The sequence below is a fragment of the Elaeis guineensis genome, chromosome 1 (genome assembly GCF_000442705.2).
Source record: "Elaeis guineensis isolate ETL-2024a chromosome 1, EG11, whole genome shotgun sequence".
Taxonomy (NCBI): Eukaryota; Viridiplantae; Streptophyta; class Magnoliopsida; order Arecales; family Arecaceae; genus Elaeis; species Elaeis guineensis.
The window spans coordinates 169522902-169539772 of record NC_025993.2 but is presented as its reverse complement, the minus strand read 5'-3'; the positions used below and the strand labels follow the sequence as shown (position 1 = coordinate 169539772).

At 38.9% G+C, this 16871-nt stretch overlaps 1 protein-coding gene across 1 annotated transcript; it reads right to left on the bottom strand.

Moving 5' to 3' along the window:
- Positions 1-3788: 3788 nt before the first annotated feature.
- Positions 3789-16172, bottom strand: LOC105060171 (transmembrane 9 superfamily member 8). Its single transcript, XM_010943779.3, has 7 exons — positions 15864-16172; positions 6471-6635; positions 6270-6379; positions 6068-6176; positions 5868-5980; positions 5475-5628; positions 3789-5340 (listed from the first exon to the last, which is right to left on the bottom strand). The coding sequence occupies exons 1-7, from the start codon at positions 15978-15980 to the stop codon at positions 4183-4185; spliced, it is 1926 nt and encodes a 641-aa protein (XP_010942081.1). The 5' UTR covers positions 15981-16172; the 3' UTR covers positions 3789-4182.
- Positions 16173-16871: the final 699 nt, after the last annotated feature.

The following is a 16871-nucleotide window of genomic DNA, read 5'->3' as shown; positions in this document are numbered from 1 at the left end:
TGCCACTACCATTGATATATGGCACAAAGTTTGTAAAAAAGTTTTGAAAAGGATTTTGGTGTCAAATGCTCCGGGTTGGATCTTTGTGGTCAATGGGAGTCTTCAAACAATAAATTTTAATTTTGAAAAAAAAAATTAAAAAAGGTACATTGGTAATAATGGGATTTTGATTTCACTTAACTATGGTAAGATGATAGAAATTTTGAAGAAAAAAGAAGAAAAATTATGAATTAAAAAAAAAATTTAAGTTCATCCACTAAATTTATAGCACAAAATAAGTCCAGAAACATGGGCTAAGGTCCTGTGAAGCTTAATCTGCAGAAAACATAGAAGACAGAAACAAACTTTACTTCAGGCTAGTGGTCCTTTTAGTGCTCAGTGATCTACTGATGGAGACCTATGGTCAACAAAAACTCAAAAGCCAATATTTTTCCTCAACACAACTTTCGTAAATCTGGAAGGGCCTAAACTCTATTTGTTGTTATTTGGTATGGGCCTAAGATCCGTAACTTATTGGACTCAGTTTTAAAAATAAGCAGCGGATAGCATCCAGCTACCTCCTATTCCCATCAAAAAAAAATTTGTCATAAGTCAAAAGGATAGATTACAAGATCAAAAAGGATAAATTTGATAAAATTGAAAAGCACAAGAGGCTTAGTAAATAACAGTTGAACTATAAATCCACTACTTTCCGTACCTTAAAATCCTTCCACATGCTCTAATTAAATTATAGACAATGAATACAGAAGAAGATAGGAAAGCAAAAAAAAAAAAAAAAAAAAAGAGTAAAGAGCATAGTCTTTAACAATCATATAAATGGTGTTCTTTGCAAGTTTTTCAAAAATAACAAACGTCAAAACTTTTAGGATTTGAAAACTCTATCAAGACCTAAATAGGATGGTAGACCTAAATAGGATGGTGACGGCTTCGAAGGTAGTGGTAGTGACAGATTTGATGGCATAGTAAAGATAATCTTGATAGTAGTGGTAAGCATAACAGAGAGTTAGGAGAGCCAGTGGTGATATAGATGGAGGTTCTAGTGGTGGTGTAGGATCGAGGTGGTGGAGGGAAGGAAGAAACAAAAATTTTAAGAAAAAGAAAGAAAAAAAGAGCTCATGTCTAATAATTTTGTATTATATCAGTATCCATTAAACATTACATGATAGCACGTAACCGTTTCCATTCCGACCGTAATTAAATAAGTTAACAAGCTGAAAAATAATTATAACATTTTAAGAATTAGATGATTTGATTACAATAAATCGAAGTTTAGGATAAAAATAAAAATTTTTAAAAATTTAAAAATTTTAAAATAATTAAGTCACGTATAAAGGCAGGATCTAAAGATTTTTGTATAACCACAATGAAATCATAAGAGTTCCATGAACTGGCATGTTTGTGGTGAGGCGCAACCTGGAGACAAGGTCTGGCTCTACTACTTGTAGGCAAGAAGACCGAATCTGCATGGATTGGGCGCAAATGCCGTCTCTTTCTCTCGATATTTACGTCGTTTTACGCCGTGCGTCTGGAGAAGAAGAGGCCGCGTCACAATGCGGGTCGGGTGGAGATCTCGTATTATTCATGCTCAATTCCTATGACAAAACCAAATGTCACGAAGAAGAGGTCAAACAGCATGGTTTAAGATGACCGGGTTCTCGGCACGCAAGCAAACCTTTCTCTCCAGTTCCTGATCCACTCCGAGAGAGAGATGACGAGCCACGCGGCGGGGGAGTCGAAGCAGCCACCGAGGCCGCAGACCGGCGATGTGCTGCATCAGCGGCGGAGCCTGCCCAAGTGCCCGGCGGCCATGGCCGTGGGAGGATTCCTCATGGTGGCCACGCTCGGCTACTTCACCCTCTTCGCCAAGTCCAAGCCCAACACTACCCCTAGCGAGGTCGCCAAGGTCGTCGCCGGCGGTGGGGATGGCAGTGCTCGGCGATCCGGTTAGTGACTCCTGACGATGCGGGGAGACAGCTTTTAGCGAGCTAAGGAAGGATGCGTTCGTGTTCGAATTTTTTTATCTTTTCTCCTCTTGTCACAATTTTTTTTTTATAGTCTGGTTTATATGGTAAATCCATGGATGTGATCTGAGAAAGCACAGTTTGCTTTCCAGAAGGCCTTGCATTTTCCTGGTAGTTGATTCAAAGGAGAGCAAAAAAAAAAAAAAAGCAGCAGCAGCTTTTATAATTAAATTGTGATGATCCCTTTCTATAATGAAGATTTCGTTAATGTTGGTGTGAAACTGCTCTTTATCAACTAAAATTTTTTAAAAAAACTGTGATATTGCATGGAGTGGGAATTCTGATGTCATATATATGCAAGCCAATTTTATGGTAAATATTTGTATTTTATGAAAAAATATTCACTGCAACGATGGTACTATGTTACTGTTGTAATAAATCAATAAGAATGACTGAAATATATGAGATAATATGAGATATAATTTATGAAAATTGATGAACTATGCAGTAATCGGTGAAATATAAAAAATATTATTGATTTGTTATAGATTTGGCATGATGATACTGTTGTAATGTATATTTTTTTGCATTTTATGTACTGAAAGCAAAGAACGTATTCGTGCCAGGCATGGATGCAATAAATGCGTGCTTTCAAATGGGTGACAACGTGGCAAGCTTCTTCAAGGGTTTATTAAAAGGAAAATAAGATTAACGTCAAATATAGTTAGTGCGTTTTTATACTGCATTTGTACCTCGTGGGAAACTACTGTTTTGCTATCCACGGGAAGGGAAAATACAAAGTGAATAGGACTGAATTAGTGCCTTGGCTGATGTAGCAAGCCAAAGAGAAGTGTCCAGTTTGGCACGCTCCTGGTATACTCTGGACGAGCATGGGGACCTGAAAGGGAAGCAAAATTGGCTTGTCAATATCCCGGAGCAGTTGTTATTTATATTATTTAATAAACACTTTTTTTTTAAGATTAAGAAATATCAATTCTTACTTTCTGTTCTATACCCATCCCACCTACCACCTTACCCAAATACCAAGAAGTGATGCAGCCGGAACAAACACTGTTGTGATATTTGATCACCTTTCGATTCCTCTAGCTTACTGAATTTAGAAGGTGAACTAAGAGGTACATTTATCAAGAATGCTATAAAAAGAAGAAGAAGAAGAAGATTTAAGAGGAGGGCAGGAAAGTGATACTAGATGAAAGGCTTCACATTGCAAGACTGGGCGTAGAGCCTCCTCAAATGGGAAGTCTTCTACAATATATGAATAAACAAGTGTTAAGCACAAGTCCTTGGTTAGGTCACCGGCATCAGATCTTGAGAACGATCACAATATATATTAAATATTTATATTATATTATATTAATTTGTATAATATAACACAAGATAACCAGGTTTGTAATCTATATACGGTCCATGAAATTATATATTATTTACATATATAATTATTTTGTACAATATAATACATCATTATGATTATTGTAGGATATAAACTTATAGTATATTTTATCAATTATATGAGTATAATATATTATATAAATAAATATAAAACATAAGTAATCTCTTTCTGATATTATTACGCATATATCTAAGTCTAACAATGGGAAAGCGTCTCCTCTTGAATATTGCCTTTTTATGAGAATTCATGACGGACTGCACAAGACGCACAGGAGCGCGCGCAAAGAAAACGGGCTTATTATTGTTAAGGAATAGCAGAAGGCTTATTTAGATTTTATATTGTATTTTCTGCAGAAAATCTTCTGGACTGTACAAGTGCATGGAAATCACGATGGACAATCGAACCCCCTGAACCACTTGATGCATTAAACAATCTAAGTTTAAAAAAAAAAAAAAAAATACTTACACACCATGGATCAATATCAAGATACAGCTCAGTTATGAACTGGAGGCAAAAAGAGTGCAAAATACCACATGAATGGCATAATTTAGTCCTTGAAACATACACTAGAACCCTCCTTGTCTATCTGCAACGTACGGGAGAGTTAAATTCAGATTTCATGGCTACTCATGCTAGCAACTTGAATCAGAGCAATAAACTGATTCATATCTTGGGGCAGAACTGGAGAACAGGCTATCAGGACACAAAACTGAAACCAGATGCTAGACTTAGCAATACGTAACCTGCTGTTATTGTGACCCTTGCTTCCTTGCAGAAGCCAGCAACCAACCATCTGAACAATCTGTGCGTTCAGTCAATCTTCACTGATGAGTAGATCAGCCTCGTGAACCAGAAGCATGCATAGAAACCAATTGTGCCCGTGAGCACAAAGAAACTATACGAAGCAATAAACATGTAGCCGAAGTACAAGATAGCAGACACCAGCTTTGTGATCTCGAGCTTGGTGACGAAATAGAAAATTGAGTAAAGAAAGAGGTAGAGTGCAGAAGACCCTGCAGTCAGATAGGACCTCCACCACCACAAGTAGTCCTCGCTGCACAGCTGGAAATAGCAAAAAACGATGGTGATCTCGGCACAAGTGACAATGAGGATGAGAAACACCAAAAAAAGGAAGCCAAATATGTAGTAGAACTGCTGTAGCCATATTGATGTAAGAATAAAGAAGAGCTCGATAAATACTGCTCCAAACGGAAGAATGCCTCCTGTTAATATCGAGAAGATTGGGTTCATGTACCAAGCTTGTTCAGGTATTTGCCTTGGGATCTTGTTTGTTTTCACGGGATCCTCCGTAGCTGGTTGCTTAAACCCAACATAACTTCCCAGGAAAACGAGAGGGACCGAGATGCCAAACCAAAGCAATACAAGAGCAAACATGGTAGTAAAGGGCACAGCACCCGAAGACTTCTCTCCCCAGATGATGGAATTTAAGACAAAGAAGATGGCAAAGACGACAGCAGGAAACATAAAAGCTGTACTCAGAGTAATTTTCTTCCAATCCGTACCCTTGAACATCTTGTAGAGATGGGCAGAGGAGTACCCAGCAAACGAACCCATGAAGACCCAAAGTAGAAGCATGGCCGTCATGAGGGCACCTCGGTTTGATGGAGAAAGGAAGCCAAGGACCGCAAAAATCATGGTCACGAGTAGCATTCCAAATAACTGGACGCCTGATCCAACATACACACACAGCAAGTCTGAGTTAGCTGGGGGCCTGAAGACGTCCGCATGGACCAGTTTCCATCCCGTCTCCTCTTGGGCTTCTTCTTGAGTTTCCAACTGGTTGTACTTGGAAATGTCCCTATAAAGTGTCCGCAGCATGATCATGGCCACCATGCCCGAGAGGAAGAGCACGATCATCAGTGAATTGACTATAGAAAACCAGTGGATTTGGTCATCCGCCATCAAAAGATAGGTATCCCATCGAGATGCCCACTTCACATCACTCTCCTGCAAGGAAGAGAGAAAAAGAAAAGATGAGCAAATTATCCTTGATATCATAAATTTATGCTCCTATGTACGTATGCTAACTTGGTTCTAGCTACCGATAATACCACAAACAGCACCCGGCCGGTTAGACACACCTTAAACTCAACATCATATGTGAATATAATTTCTTTATTTGCTTCGACCTCTTGTGGGTAGTCAGAGTTTGAAACGGTCCGTTGTGAGTGAGGATCACAGGTGCTCAAGCGTGTCTTGTTACCATTCCATTCACCTTCATATTCATGTCTAACACTGCAAAGAGAAAATAGAATGATGTGTACATTCCCAGTCCAGAAAGGAGGTAGAAGTTACACACACCTGGTCAGGCACATGCAGGATGCATGTATGTACATAACTATGCTCGTACGTAGGACGTACTCACATATGTTGCGCATTTGTATGTATTTATTCATGCATTTTTGCATGTATATATGAAGGATTGATTTACATCCAATAAAAAGTTCAGTCAAGTCATCAAATTTATAGCGAACCTGAATGGCTTGACCTCAAACCCCACTATCCTCGAAACGTCCAATTGCTCATCCTTGTGATAGTTGACAAGAAATGATAAATGATTGTGGATGAAGTATTTTTCATCCTTGCTCTGCACAAGATGAAGTTTCTTTACATTAGCATCATCGACTGCTATCGAAATTGACATCATCTATAACTATTGACATTCGGTGTTTACCCCGGTATATTGTCCCTTGACACCAACATAAAATCCATGTTGATAAACTGTAGGTGAGTCCTGATCCCGTCTTTTTATGGGAACAACCAGTGGAAGGTTGTCAAGGATCCTGAAACATGCAATTTGCTTTGTTAGGTAAACGATTGTCCGTTGCCAAACACATTTTAATGACAGCAATTTGTGTCAGCAGTAGATGCCTCACATGTTGACACAGTACTCATCATCTATCTTTTCGTTGAGGTCCTTCACATCTTTGTCATTGAGCGTTATCCTGCACACAATCCGACACATCTGGGGCTCCCGCATCTCAAACTGGGTAAGGAAACATCTAGTGAGGGAAATCTCTAAAGAAGGCACTAAATAATTGATAAATTGAAAATCTCAAACAAATGAGGTATCTAACCACATAGAGAGAATTCTCTATACGATCACCACGAAGAACTTCTCCAACATTTTCTGCACTGTCAACAATGGAATTTGGCTGACAGTAGGGTAGAGAATAGTACGAATATGGAAGCTGCGTTTTTGTAGAAGTCAGCTTGTTGACCTTCACCTGCAACGGATCTTTCTGCAGCCAAAACTCAGGGGACTCACATAAATAATATAATATGGGGAAATATGTCAAAAGTGAGCCGAACAAGTCACACAGGTAACTGCATGATCTCAGCCAATATAATAAAGGTAAAGAACAAAACCATCATATTACTGGATACCCAGTGAAAAGTGACTTCAGTTGCATTCTAGCCTATCAGTATCATGACCATGGACAATATTCAAAGTGAAATGTCATTCTTAATCAACAAATCTTGTTTTTATTTGTATGGTGCCTGCTCGATGGTTTAAGTTATAATTTACTGAAGTTTGAGCATGTCTTTCGGTGGACTCATGGCTGATTTTGAGCATCAACCTTCCATGAACTACCTTTGAATTTTCATAGCCAGCTAAACTTTGGAAATTAGATGGCCTGCCATGAATTTAAGAAAGTTCATTTCTGGTGGTCGAGGAATGGAGACTGTCCAATTAGTTTCAAGCAATTATCTCTCATTCAACCAAATAGCAGCACTTCTCAGGGTACCCTTGACTTCAGAATTTTGCCAACTGAGAGGAGGGAGGAAGGCAAGATCTGATGTGCGGACAATTTTGAAGGAAGCAAATACTGGAAATGATCCAATTCTAACGAAATAATGCCACGTGAAAATCGACGTCCAACTAAATAATCGTATTCCGAAGCGACCAAATGTCTGATGTGTAAAAACCCAAAATTTGGATTGTCTACATAACAGCGACTAGGGCATCAGTTAGCAGCCACGTATGTTCGTGTGCAACCACAGCGTGCACTGGGATTGAGTATGAGAGAAGGCTCAGGGAAGCAGGAGGGGGATAGCATCTCTCTTCTCTATTATCGAAAAAAAGAAAATATGATACGTAAATGCAGAAAATAACAAAATAAAAAATAAAACAATGTTAGGAGAACGAAGAAAAAAATTAATATATTAATTGTAACGGCCCAGGTTTTGGGCCTGTAAACTTTTGACGGTCCAAAAAAATAAAATAAAAATAAAAATAAAAAGAAAGAGAAATATGATTTGGACTGACCTTGTCATGTGGAATAGCCAGCCAGGAGCTTATGTCTGGGACAGCCTCCACAGACTTATGTGTGGAAGAATTTTATCCGAGAAAGATCATGAATAATTTGATCCGAGAAAGATCATGAATGATTTGATCTGAGAAAGATCATGGCCACTTTGATCCGAGAAAGATCATAAATAGTTCGATCCGAGGAAGATCACAGAAATCGATCCGAATAAAAGATCGTCGCATGATCATGGTTAGTCCAAAGCCAAAAAGGGATAAAAGATTGTCAGTTGAAGATGTGAAAAGATGAAACATATAACATGTAATTCAATAATGAGTGAAGATTTTACTTGATGATATGTGATGATCCATATTATTAAATACATATTTATGATAATATTTCAGTTATTATATACATATGAGTCTTCACAAATTATATTGATTTCAGAAATATTATTTTTATCTACTGGCTTGATGTACATGTGCAGTGATTCTTACTGAGCTGGAGAAGCTCATATTTCTTTCTTATTTTTTTTCAGACTCACAGGATGCTTAGTTTGGATGGTTTGGGCGAGAGCAAATAAGAACTGAAGCCTTTAGTAGTTTAGTTAGTTTAAATTCTCTGATACCAATGAATATTTGAATATTTGTATTGAACAAAGTTTATATTTGATTTGAAGTTGTGAATCGATTGATTTATTTGATATTTACTTGGTTATTTAAATTTTGAAGTGTTAAATTATTTAGGCCTTACATGATCCTCAGGGCGCTGCTCTAGGATTGTGTGGTCGTATCACGTGCCCAACTCAGGTGCTGGGTTTGGGACGTGTCAGAGTGGTATCAGAGCCTAGGTTTAGGAATCCTAAGGTCTATTTCAGAGAGAAAGTATATGAGTAAACTTTTAGATGGAAATTGACTAATATGAGATATTTTTCTTAAATTTCCTGACTAAAGTGAAACTGTGTAGGTTGACATGGCACGAGGGACTGAGCGTGGGCGAAATAAGAGACCTACCAGATTTGCGGATGGCTCTAATGCTTGGGAGCCAGCTATGCAACAAGAAAATGCTCCACCCTCACCGGATGATGATGCACCACAACAAGAACATCCTACTGAGCCTGCAGAGGTCACTCCTGGGAAAAAAACTCTAGGAGAACCTGAAATTCAATTTGGGGAACAAGTTACTGCAGCTCAGTTAATGCAAGTACTGGTTCAACAACAAGTGGCTGCAAGGGAAGATATGAGGAGGATATTAGAAGTGCAGTAAGGACAACAACAGCAGATCATATAACAAATGTTTCAGGAGCGACAGTCCCAGCAGCAACAAGGAGCTGAAAATCAGTATGAATGTCAAATCAATTTATTAGATTTCAAAAAGTATGCACCACCGGTATTCTCAGGGACCTCAGATCCTATGGAAGCTGAAAGCTGGCTAAAAGCAATAGAGAAAGTTTTCCATGCTTTGAGATGTCCTGCTGAAGATAAGGTCACTTTTGCCACCTTTATGTTACAAGGTGAGGCAGCCGATTGGTGGGAGATGGAAATTGGAAAGATGGGGCCAAATGATGTACCTTTTACATGGAAAGAATTTAGAAAGGTCTTCTATGAGAAGTATTTTTCCCAAAGTATCTGACTCCAAAAATTTCGAGAGTTCGATCGACTGGTACAAGGCCACATGACAGTTGCTCAATATGCAGCCAAATTTGAAGAATTATCGAGATATGCCCCTGCATTGATAGTTGAGGAAAATGTTCGAGTCAGAAAATTTGAGAATGGATTAAGGGATAGAATCCAACAATTAGTGACTGTATTTGAGCTGCCCACTTATAAGGAAGTTGTCAACAAATGCTTAATAATAGAAAAAGGACTTAATGATGCTCAAGTAGCAAGAGAGAAAAATATGAAGAAAAGGGGTCGAGCAATTGATTCTCAAGGTCAAAGTAGCAGAGCCTTCAAACCAAAGACCCCAAAACCAAGCCAGACTGCCACTGAAGGTAAAGTACAACCTCAAGAGAGCATTATATATTATAGGTGTGGAGGACCTCATTTTAGACGAGATTGTACGTGGTCCAGGGGACAATGTTACAAATATGGACGAGATGGTCATAAAGTAATTGTATGCCGCAGTAGAGGAGGAGTACAGAGTCAGCAGATGCCTCAAAATTATCAGAATACCCCCGCAAATCGGGCACCCCAAGATGTACAAAGACAAGATGCGGGACAACAAAAATCAAAGATCCAAGGATGAGTCTATGCACTTACACAATAGGATGCTAATGCTTCTAACTCAGTGGTGACAGGTACTGAACCGATCTCCTAAAGTTCTTTTATATATATGTCATAAAATATTATATGCTTAGATATATATGGACATATAGCCCTGAATGATAAATGAATATCTGACAGGTATGATTAAAATAGCATCCAACGATGTCTATGCTCTCTTTGATCCTGGAGCTACCCACTCTTTTATAGCAACTAGTTTTATTAAGAAGACCAATGAGATGTCTCCTACACCTTTAGAAAATGATCTCTGTGTCTGCACACCAAGTGGAGAGGTGATCTTGGTTAATTCAATTTGCAAAGATTGTATACTGAGTATTGAAAATAGGGAGATGAAAGCAGACTTATTAGTCTTAGAGATGAAGGACTTTGATCTAATCTTGGGGATGGATTGGTTAGCAACATATCATGCTACAGTTGATTGCTTCAAAAAGACAATAATGTTTCAAATTCCAGATCAGTCAGAGTGTAGTTTTAAGAGTACTAAACCCTTCTTTCACCAGAAGTTCATCTCAGCTATCCGTGCCCAGAAATTTCTTAGAAAAGGATGTGAAGGATTTCTAGCCACTGTATTAGACACTCAAGATAATAAGCTCAGGTTACAAGGTATTCCTATTGTGAAGAAATTTTCTGATGTTTTTCCAGATGACCTGCCCGGACTACCTCCTGATCGAGAGATTGAGTTTTCTATTGACTTGATCTCTGGTACGAGTTCAGTTTCTAAAGCCTCTTATCGAATGGCTCCAGCAGAATTGAAGAAATTACAAAAGTAATTACAAGAGTTGTTGGACAAAGGATTCATTAGACCTAGTGTGTCACCTTGGAGAGCTCCAGTACTTTTTGTGAAGAAGAAAGATGGTAGCCTTCGGCTTTGCATAGACTATCGAGAATTAAACAAGGTAACAGTGCGAAACAAATATTCTTTACCACGAATCGATGATTTATTTGATCAGTTGCAAGGGGCACAGGTCTTCTAAAAAATTGATCTTCGTTCTGGCTATCATCAGTTGAAGATACAGTCTGGAGATATATCAAAAACAACCTTTCGGACTAGATATGGGCATTATGAGTTTTTAGTCATGCCCTTTGGTTTAACCAATGCACCGGCAGCCTTCATGGATCTTATGAATCGAGTGTTTGTATCATACTTGGATCGATTTGTAGTGATATTTATTGATGATATTTTGATTTACTCGAAAAGCTCACTCGAGCATGAAGAACATTTGAGGATTGTATTACAAACTCTGAGGAAAAAGAAGCTGTATGCAAAGCTACAATAATATGAATTTTGGATGAACAGTGTTACTTTCCTCAGGCATGTCATCTCCAAGGATGGTATTTCAGTTGATCCAAGGAAAGTGGAGGCAGTAGTCGACTGGAGCCGACCTACTAATGTATCGGAGGTACGTAGCTTTTTGGGATTGGCTGGCTACTATCGAAGGTTTGTGGAAGGTTTCTCTTGTGTTGCTATGCCTCTATCTCGTCTAACACAGAAACAAGTAAAGTTTGAATGGACAGATGAATGCGAGCAAAGCTTTCAAGAATTAAAAAGATGATTAGTGACTGTTCCAATCTTAACCATTCCATCCGAAACAGAAGGTTTCACTATCTATAGCGATGCTTTTCGTAAAGGCCTCAGTTGTGTTCTGATGCAAAAGGAAAAGGTGATAGCTTATGCCTCTCGACAATTGAAGTCATATGAGCGAAATTATCCTACTCATGATTTAGAATTAGCAGCTGTGATTTTTACTTTAAAAATATGGAGGTATTATTTATATGGAGAGCATTGCGAGATTTTCACGGATCATAAAAGTTTAAAATACATTTTTACTCAGAAGGAGTTAAATTTGAGACAAAGAAGGTGGTTGGAACTATTGAAGGACTATGACTTGACAATAAATTATCATCCCGGGAAGGCGAATGTTGTAGCCGATGCTCTAAGTAGAAAATTTTCTGGTGATTTGGCTGCTCTAATCACCTCACAAAAGTCTATATTGCTAGATTTGAAAAAATCAGGAATTGAAATACGACTACATGATTCTCAAGTTCAACTTGCAAATCTTGTACTACAGCCTACTTTGATTGAAAAGATTAAGGCAGCTCAAAAGGAGGATTCATAGTTACAAAAGGTCATAGAAGCAGTAGAATCCGGTATACAGACAAAATTTTTGACACATGAGGATGGGTCATTGAGGTTTCATAACAGACTATGTGTTCCCAAAGTTCCAGGATTAAGGGACGAGATCCTGGAGGAGGCTCACTGTTCGGCTTACACCATGCATCCTGGAAGCACAAAAATGTATCAAAATTTGAAAGAAAATTTTTGGTGGTCTGGTATGAAAAGGGATATTGCACAATTTGTAGCCTAATATTTGGTATGTCAACAAGTAAAAGCCGAACATCAAAGACCAGCAGGACCATTGCAGTCTCTTCTTATTCCTCAGTGGAAATGGGAGCATATTACTATGGATTTTGTGACTGGGCTATCTAAAACACTTCGGAATAATAATGCTATATGGGTAATTGTTGATCGATTGACGAAATCAGTGCATTTCTTACCTTTTCGAATTGGTCTTTCCTTAGAAAGATTGGCAGGCTTGTATATAGAGCAGATAGTACGACTGCATGGAGTACCAGTTACTATTGTGTCAGATCGAGATAGTAGATTTGTTTCTCAATTTTGGAAGAGCCTTCATAAAGCTCTTGGTACCAAGTTAAATTTCAGTACAGCTTTTCATCCTCAAACTGACGGACAATCAGAACGAGCCATACAGATCTTAGAGGATATGTTAAGGGCTTGTGTCATGGACTTGGGCAGAGTATGAGATAATCACTTATCATTGGTTGAGTTCGCTTATAATAATAGTTACCAAGCAAGCATTCAGATGGCTCCTTTCGAGGCATTATATGGAAGGAAGTGTAGATCGCCCATTTGTTGGGATGTGGGAGAAAGAAAACTGTTGGGATCAGAAATAGTGCAACAGACAGTGGAAAAAGTACACATGATCCAGGAACGGCTTCGTACAGCTCAGAGCAGTCAAAAGAGTTATGTTGATAATAGAAGAAGGGAGCTGGAATTTCAGGTAGGCGATCATATTTTTCTGAGAGTTTCTCCCACTAAAGGTGTAATGAGATTTGAAGTTCGTGGTAAGTTGAGTCCAAAGTATATTGGCCCTTTTGAAATTTTAGACAGGATTGGAGAGGTTACATATCGGTTAGCATTACCGTCGGCTTTATCTGGTGTACATAATGTGTTTCATGTATCAATGTTGAGAAAGTATATTCCAGATCCAAGTCATGTGGTGAGTTATGAACCTTTGTATCTTCAGAAGGATCTGACTTATGAAGAATATCCAGTACGGATTGTTGACAAGAAGGATCAGGTGTTATGGCATCGAAGTATTCCTTATGTGAAGATCCAATGGAGCAATCATAGCGAGAGAGAGGCTACATGGAAACTCGAGACAGAAATGAAGATCAAGTATCCACAACTCTTTGAAAACTCAGGTATGTAAATTTCGAGGACGAAATTATTTTAAGGAGGGGACATTGTAATGGCCCAGGTTTTGGGCCTGTAAACTTTTGACGGCCCAACAAAAAAAAAATTTACAAAAGGAGGAAGACTCCTAATCGGAGTCTTCTTCCTTCCCGTTTCTGACGAAATCGGACTCGAAGAGTCCGGCTAGGGTAGAAAACCTTCACTATAAAGACCCCCCTTCCTCCTTTAGGATCTTTCAACAAAAATTTTGAAGAAATTTGAGGGATTTATGGGTTTTTCTCAAAGGAAGCATCTGAGCGGTTGATCGGAAGAGAAGGACCGCCGGAGCTATTTTTGGCCGTCGGAACAAGGTACGTTCCTTTTCTATTCTTTTTGAATCGATCCTCCGGCCATCGGTGTGCTTGAAAGCCGGCGAGATGCCGGTTCGGGCTCAAACAGAGACACCCTTGTTTATGTTGTTCTCTCCTTCCGCCGCCGGCAGCAAGGAGGGGTGGGGCTGCCACTGAGACGGTAGCCTCGCCGTCGTTGAGGTTGCCGGGGAGGGTGGCCGGAGATGGCCTACCTGGCCAGATGAGGGGGAGGCGCTCGGAAAGAGCTCGGGTCTCCTGTTTTTGATCGTGGGGAAGAGGAGAAGAAGCCTCTTCTCTCTTCTCTAAATAAAAAATTAAATTATATATATATAAATATATATATATAATAAATAAATAAAAATAATAATAAAAAAAAGGAGGACATAGGTAAGAGTTTCGATAAACCTCAATAAATATTTTTTTTAAAAATTTATTTGGTTAAATTGATTTATTTGATAGGAGAACAGTCCAACGACCAGGGGAACAACAAGTAGGGTTTTGATTTTCAGACTATAAGGCTGTGAATTTGCTTTATGATTGATCGAGGTAAGAATCATTATACATGATCATCATCACATGTATATACTATTTTACTGTTAGTTTTGTATCGTTGGATTTGAGATCGATGAATTTATCATATGTGAAACACTGTTATTTATTTATGTGATTGCGAGCATGAATATGTTTTTACCAATGCATATGATGGCATGATTATATAGTTATGACATGTTTGTTTTTGAGTACACTGCAAAATTTGAATTGATTAATATTATACGTCCATGAAAAAAAAATAAAAAGAAAAAAAAATGGTTTGGATTGATCTTGTCATGTGGAATAGCCAATCAGGAGCTTATGCCTGGGACAGCCTCCACAGACTTATGTGTGGAAGAATTTGATCCGAGAAAGATCATGAATAATTTGATCCGAGAAAGATCATGAATGATTTGATCCGAGAAAGATCATGGCCACTTTGATACGAGAAAGATCATAAATAGTTCGATCCAAGGAAGATCACAGAAATCGATCCGAATAAAAGATCGTCGCATGATCCTGGTTAGTCCAAAGCCAAAAAGGGATAAAAGATTGTCAATTGAAGATGTGAAAAGATGAAACATATAACATGTAATTCAATAATGAGTGAAGATTTTACTTGATGATATGTGATGATCCATATTATTAAATGCATATTTATGATAATATTTCAGTTATTATATACATATGAGTCTTCACAAATTGTATTGATTTCAGAAATATTACTTTTATCTATTGGCTTGATGTACATGTGCAGTGATTCTTGCTGAGTTAGAGAAGCTCATATTTTCTTCTTATTTTTTTTCAGACTCACAGGATACTTAGTTTGGATGGTTTGGACGAGAGCAAATAAGAACTGAAGCCTTTAGTAGTTTAGTTAGTTTAAATTTACTGATACCAATGAACATTTGAATATTTGTATTGAACAAAGTTTATATTTGATTTGAAGTTGTGACTCAGTTGATTTATTTGGTATTTACTTGGTTATTTAAATTTTGAAGTGTTAAATTATTTAGGCCTTACATGATCCTCAGAGTGCTGCTCTAGGATTGTGTGGTCGTGTCATGTGCCCAACTCAGGTGCATGGGTTTGGGGCGTGACATTAATTGCTCCAGACAGGAGCAGCTTGGGAATATGGATTGTTTAACCATCAATGGAGCAATAAATAGGAGAATACAAATGATAAAAACTTACACATTCATACGGTCACTGAGAAATCCTGAAAGGTTCAAATAAATAATGAGAATAATCGACATTTCCACCGTAAATGCCAAATCAAGAAATTTTTCAATACGAATTTCCAAAGGAAAGAACCGAAGCAGGAATCCAATCAAAGCAGACAACAAACCCAGCCTTTACCAAATAGAAACGAATTAGACTGCATGCCCGATATTACGAAATCCCTATAGCTTCACAAACAGATCCCAACAACGATGGGAATCGGTGAAACCGGATCTAAAAGATCAAAACGGCTCGAATAAATGAGAACAGAAACACCCTACTACAAACGAAATTATGAAGAAGCTGGGGTTGAAACCAACAAGCGAGGCTGCCTTACCTTGCGGAAGTCCGCGGGGGCGACGCCGGGGAGGTAGAAGCAATCCACCCGGATGGCGTAGAGCAAGAGCACCACTGCGATCCATAGGAGGCGAGCCCGCAATCGAGGGATCTCCATGGGAACAGAGAGAGAGAGCGGACGAGAAGGAGAGGTCTGAGATAGAAACGAAGACGAAGAAGACGGAACTGCGATCTCACTCTCCTAGTCAGGATCTCTCTCTTCTCTATTTTATATTTTACATTCCCCAATTTGCTAAAACAAGAAATTTTGTTACTCCCCCACACACCCGGAAGGATCGGGCATCCCCTCTTCCTTTTTTTGAGATGGAGTTGGTACGAACTGTGAAGCGACATGAAAGAGTTTCGAAGAGGACTTGGCATGCGATGATGCAATCGGAGGATCCGCCGTCCGTTACGACCCACGTGTGCATTTTGGTCCTTCTAACCTTGATCTTGACGCGGAAGAGATGGTTCGCCGCGGAAATCACGGATCCGCATTGATGATTCCATGCAGTACATTATTTATTTTCCGATTCCCAAATAATTTTAACTAAGTTTTCTCTCCCAATTCCGAAATAACATTTCTGGCCCTCCTTTCGCCCTTTACCACCAGTCCACTCCACCACATTCAATCGTGCCAGAGAGTTAGTCGGCCATCCCGGAGTGCTCCAGATCAGCGTCCAAGCCTAGATCAGGACTCAATTGAGTTCCAGCAACAAGCTTCAGTTGTCGGATCCAGTAGATTTGGGCAACCAACAAGGTCAAGGTGACTCGATCCACATGGAAGCCTCCCTTTGACATCTTCTTCCTTCTCTCGGTTTGAGCCCATAAACTCATGCCATGATGCTCTCATGTTGGTCCCTTTCTTCTTGACTTGGTTTGGGGCAATGGCCTGATACCTTACCATCTCATGTGGATTGGGTCTCATGGTAACTTGCTTTATGTACACACAGATATTCAAGAAGTGGCAGGGACCAATCTTGTCCAGTAGTACAAAAACAGACCATAG

Excerpts from the sequence above, each read along its gene's own strand:
- LOC105060171 (XM_010943779.3), bottom strand. The coding sequence starts at position 15,980 with ATGGAGATCCCTCGATTGCGGGCTCGCCTCCTATGGATCGCAGTGGTG. Across the intron at positions 6,636-15,863 it reads CCCCCGCGGACTTCCGCAAG|AAAGATCCGTTGCAGGTGAA; the intron begins GTAAGGCAGCCT and ends TTTTGGCTGCAG. Across the intron at positions 5,629-5,867 it reads TTTGAGGTCAAGCCATTCAG|TGTTAGACATGAATATGAAG; the intron begins GTTCGCTATAAA and ends TTCTCTTTGCAG.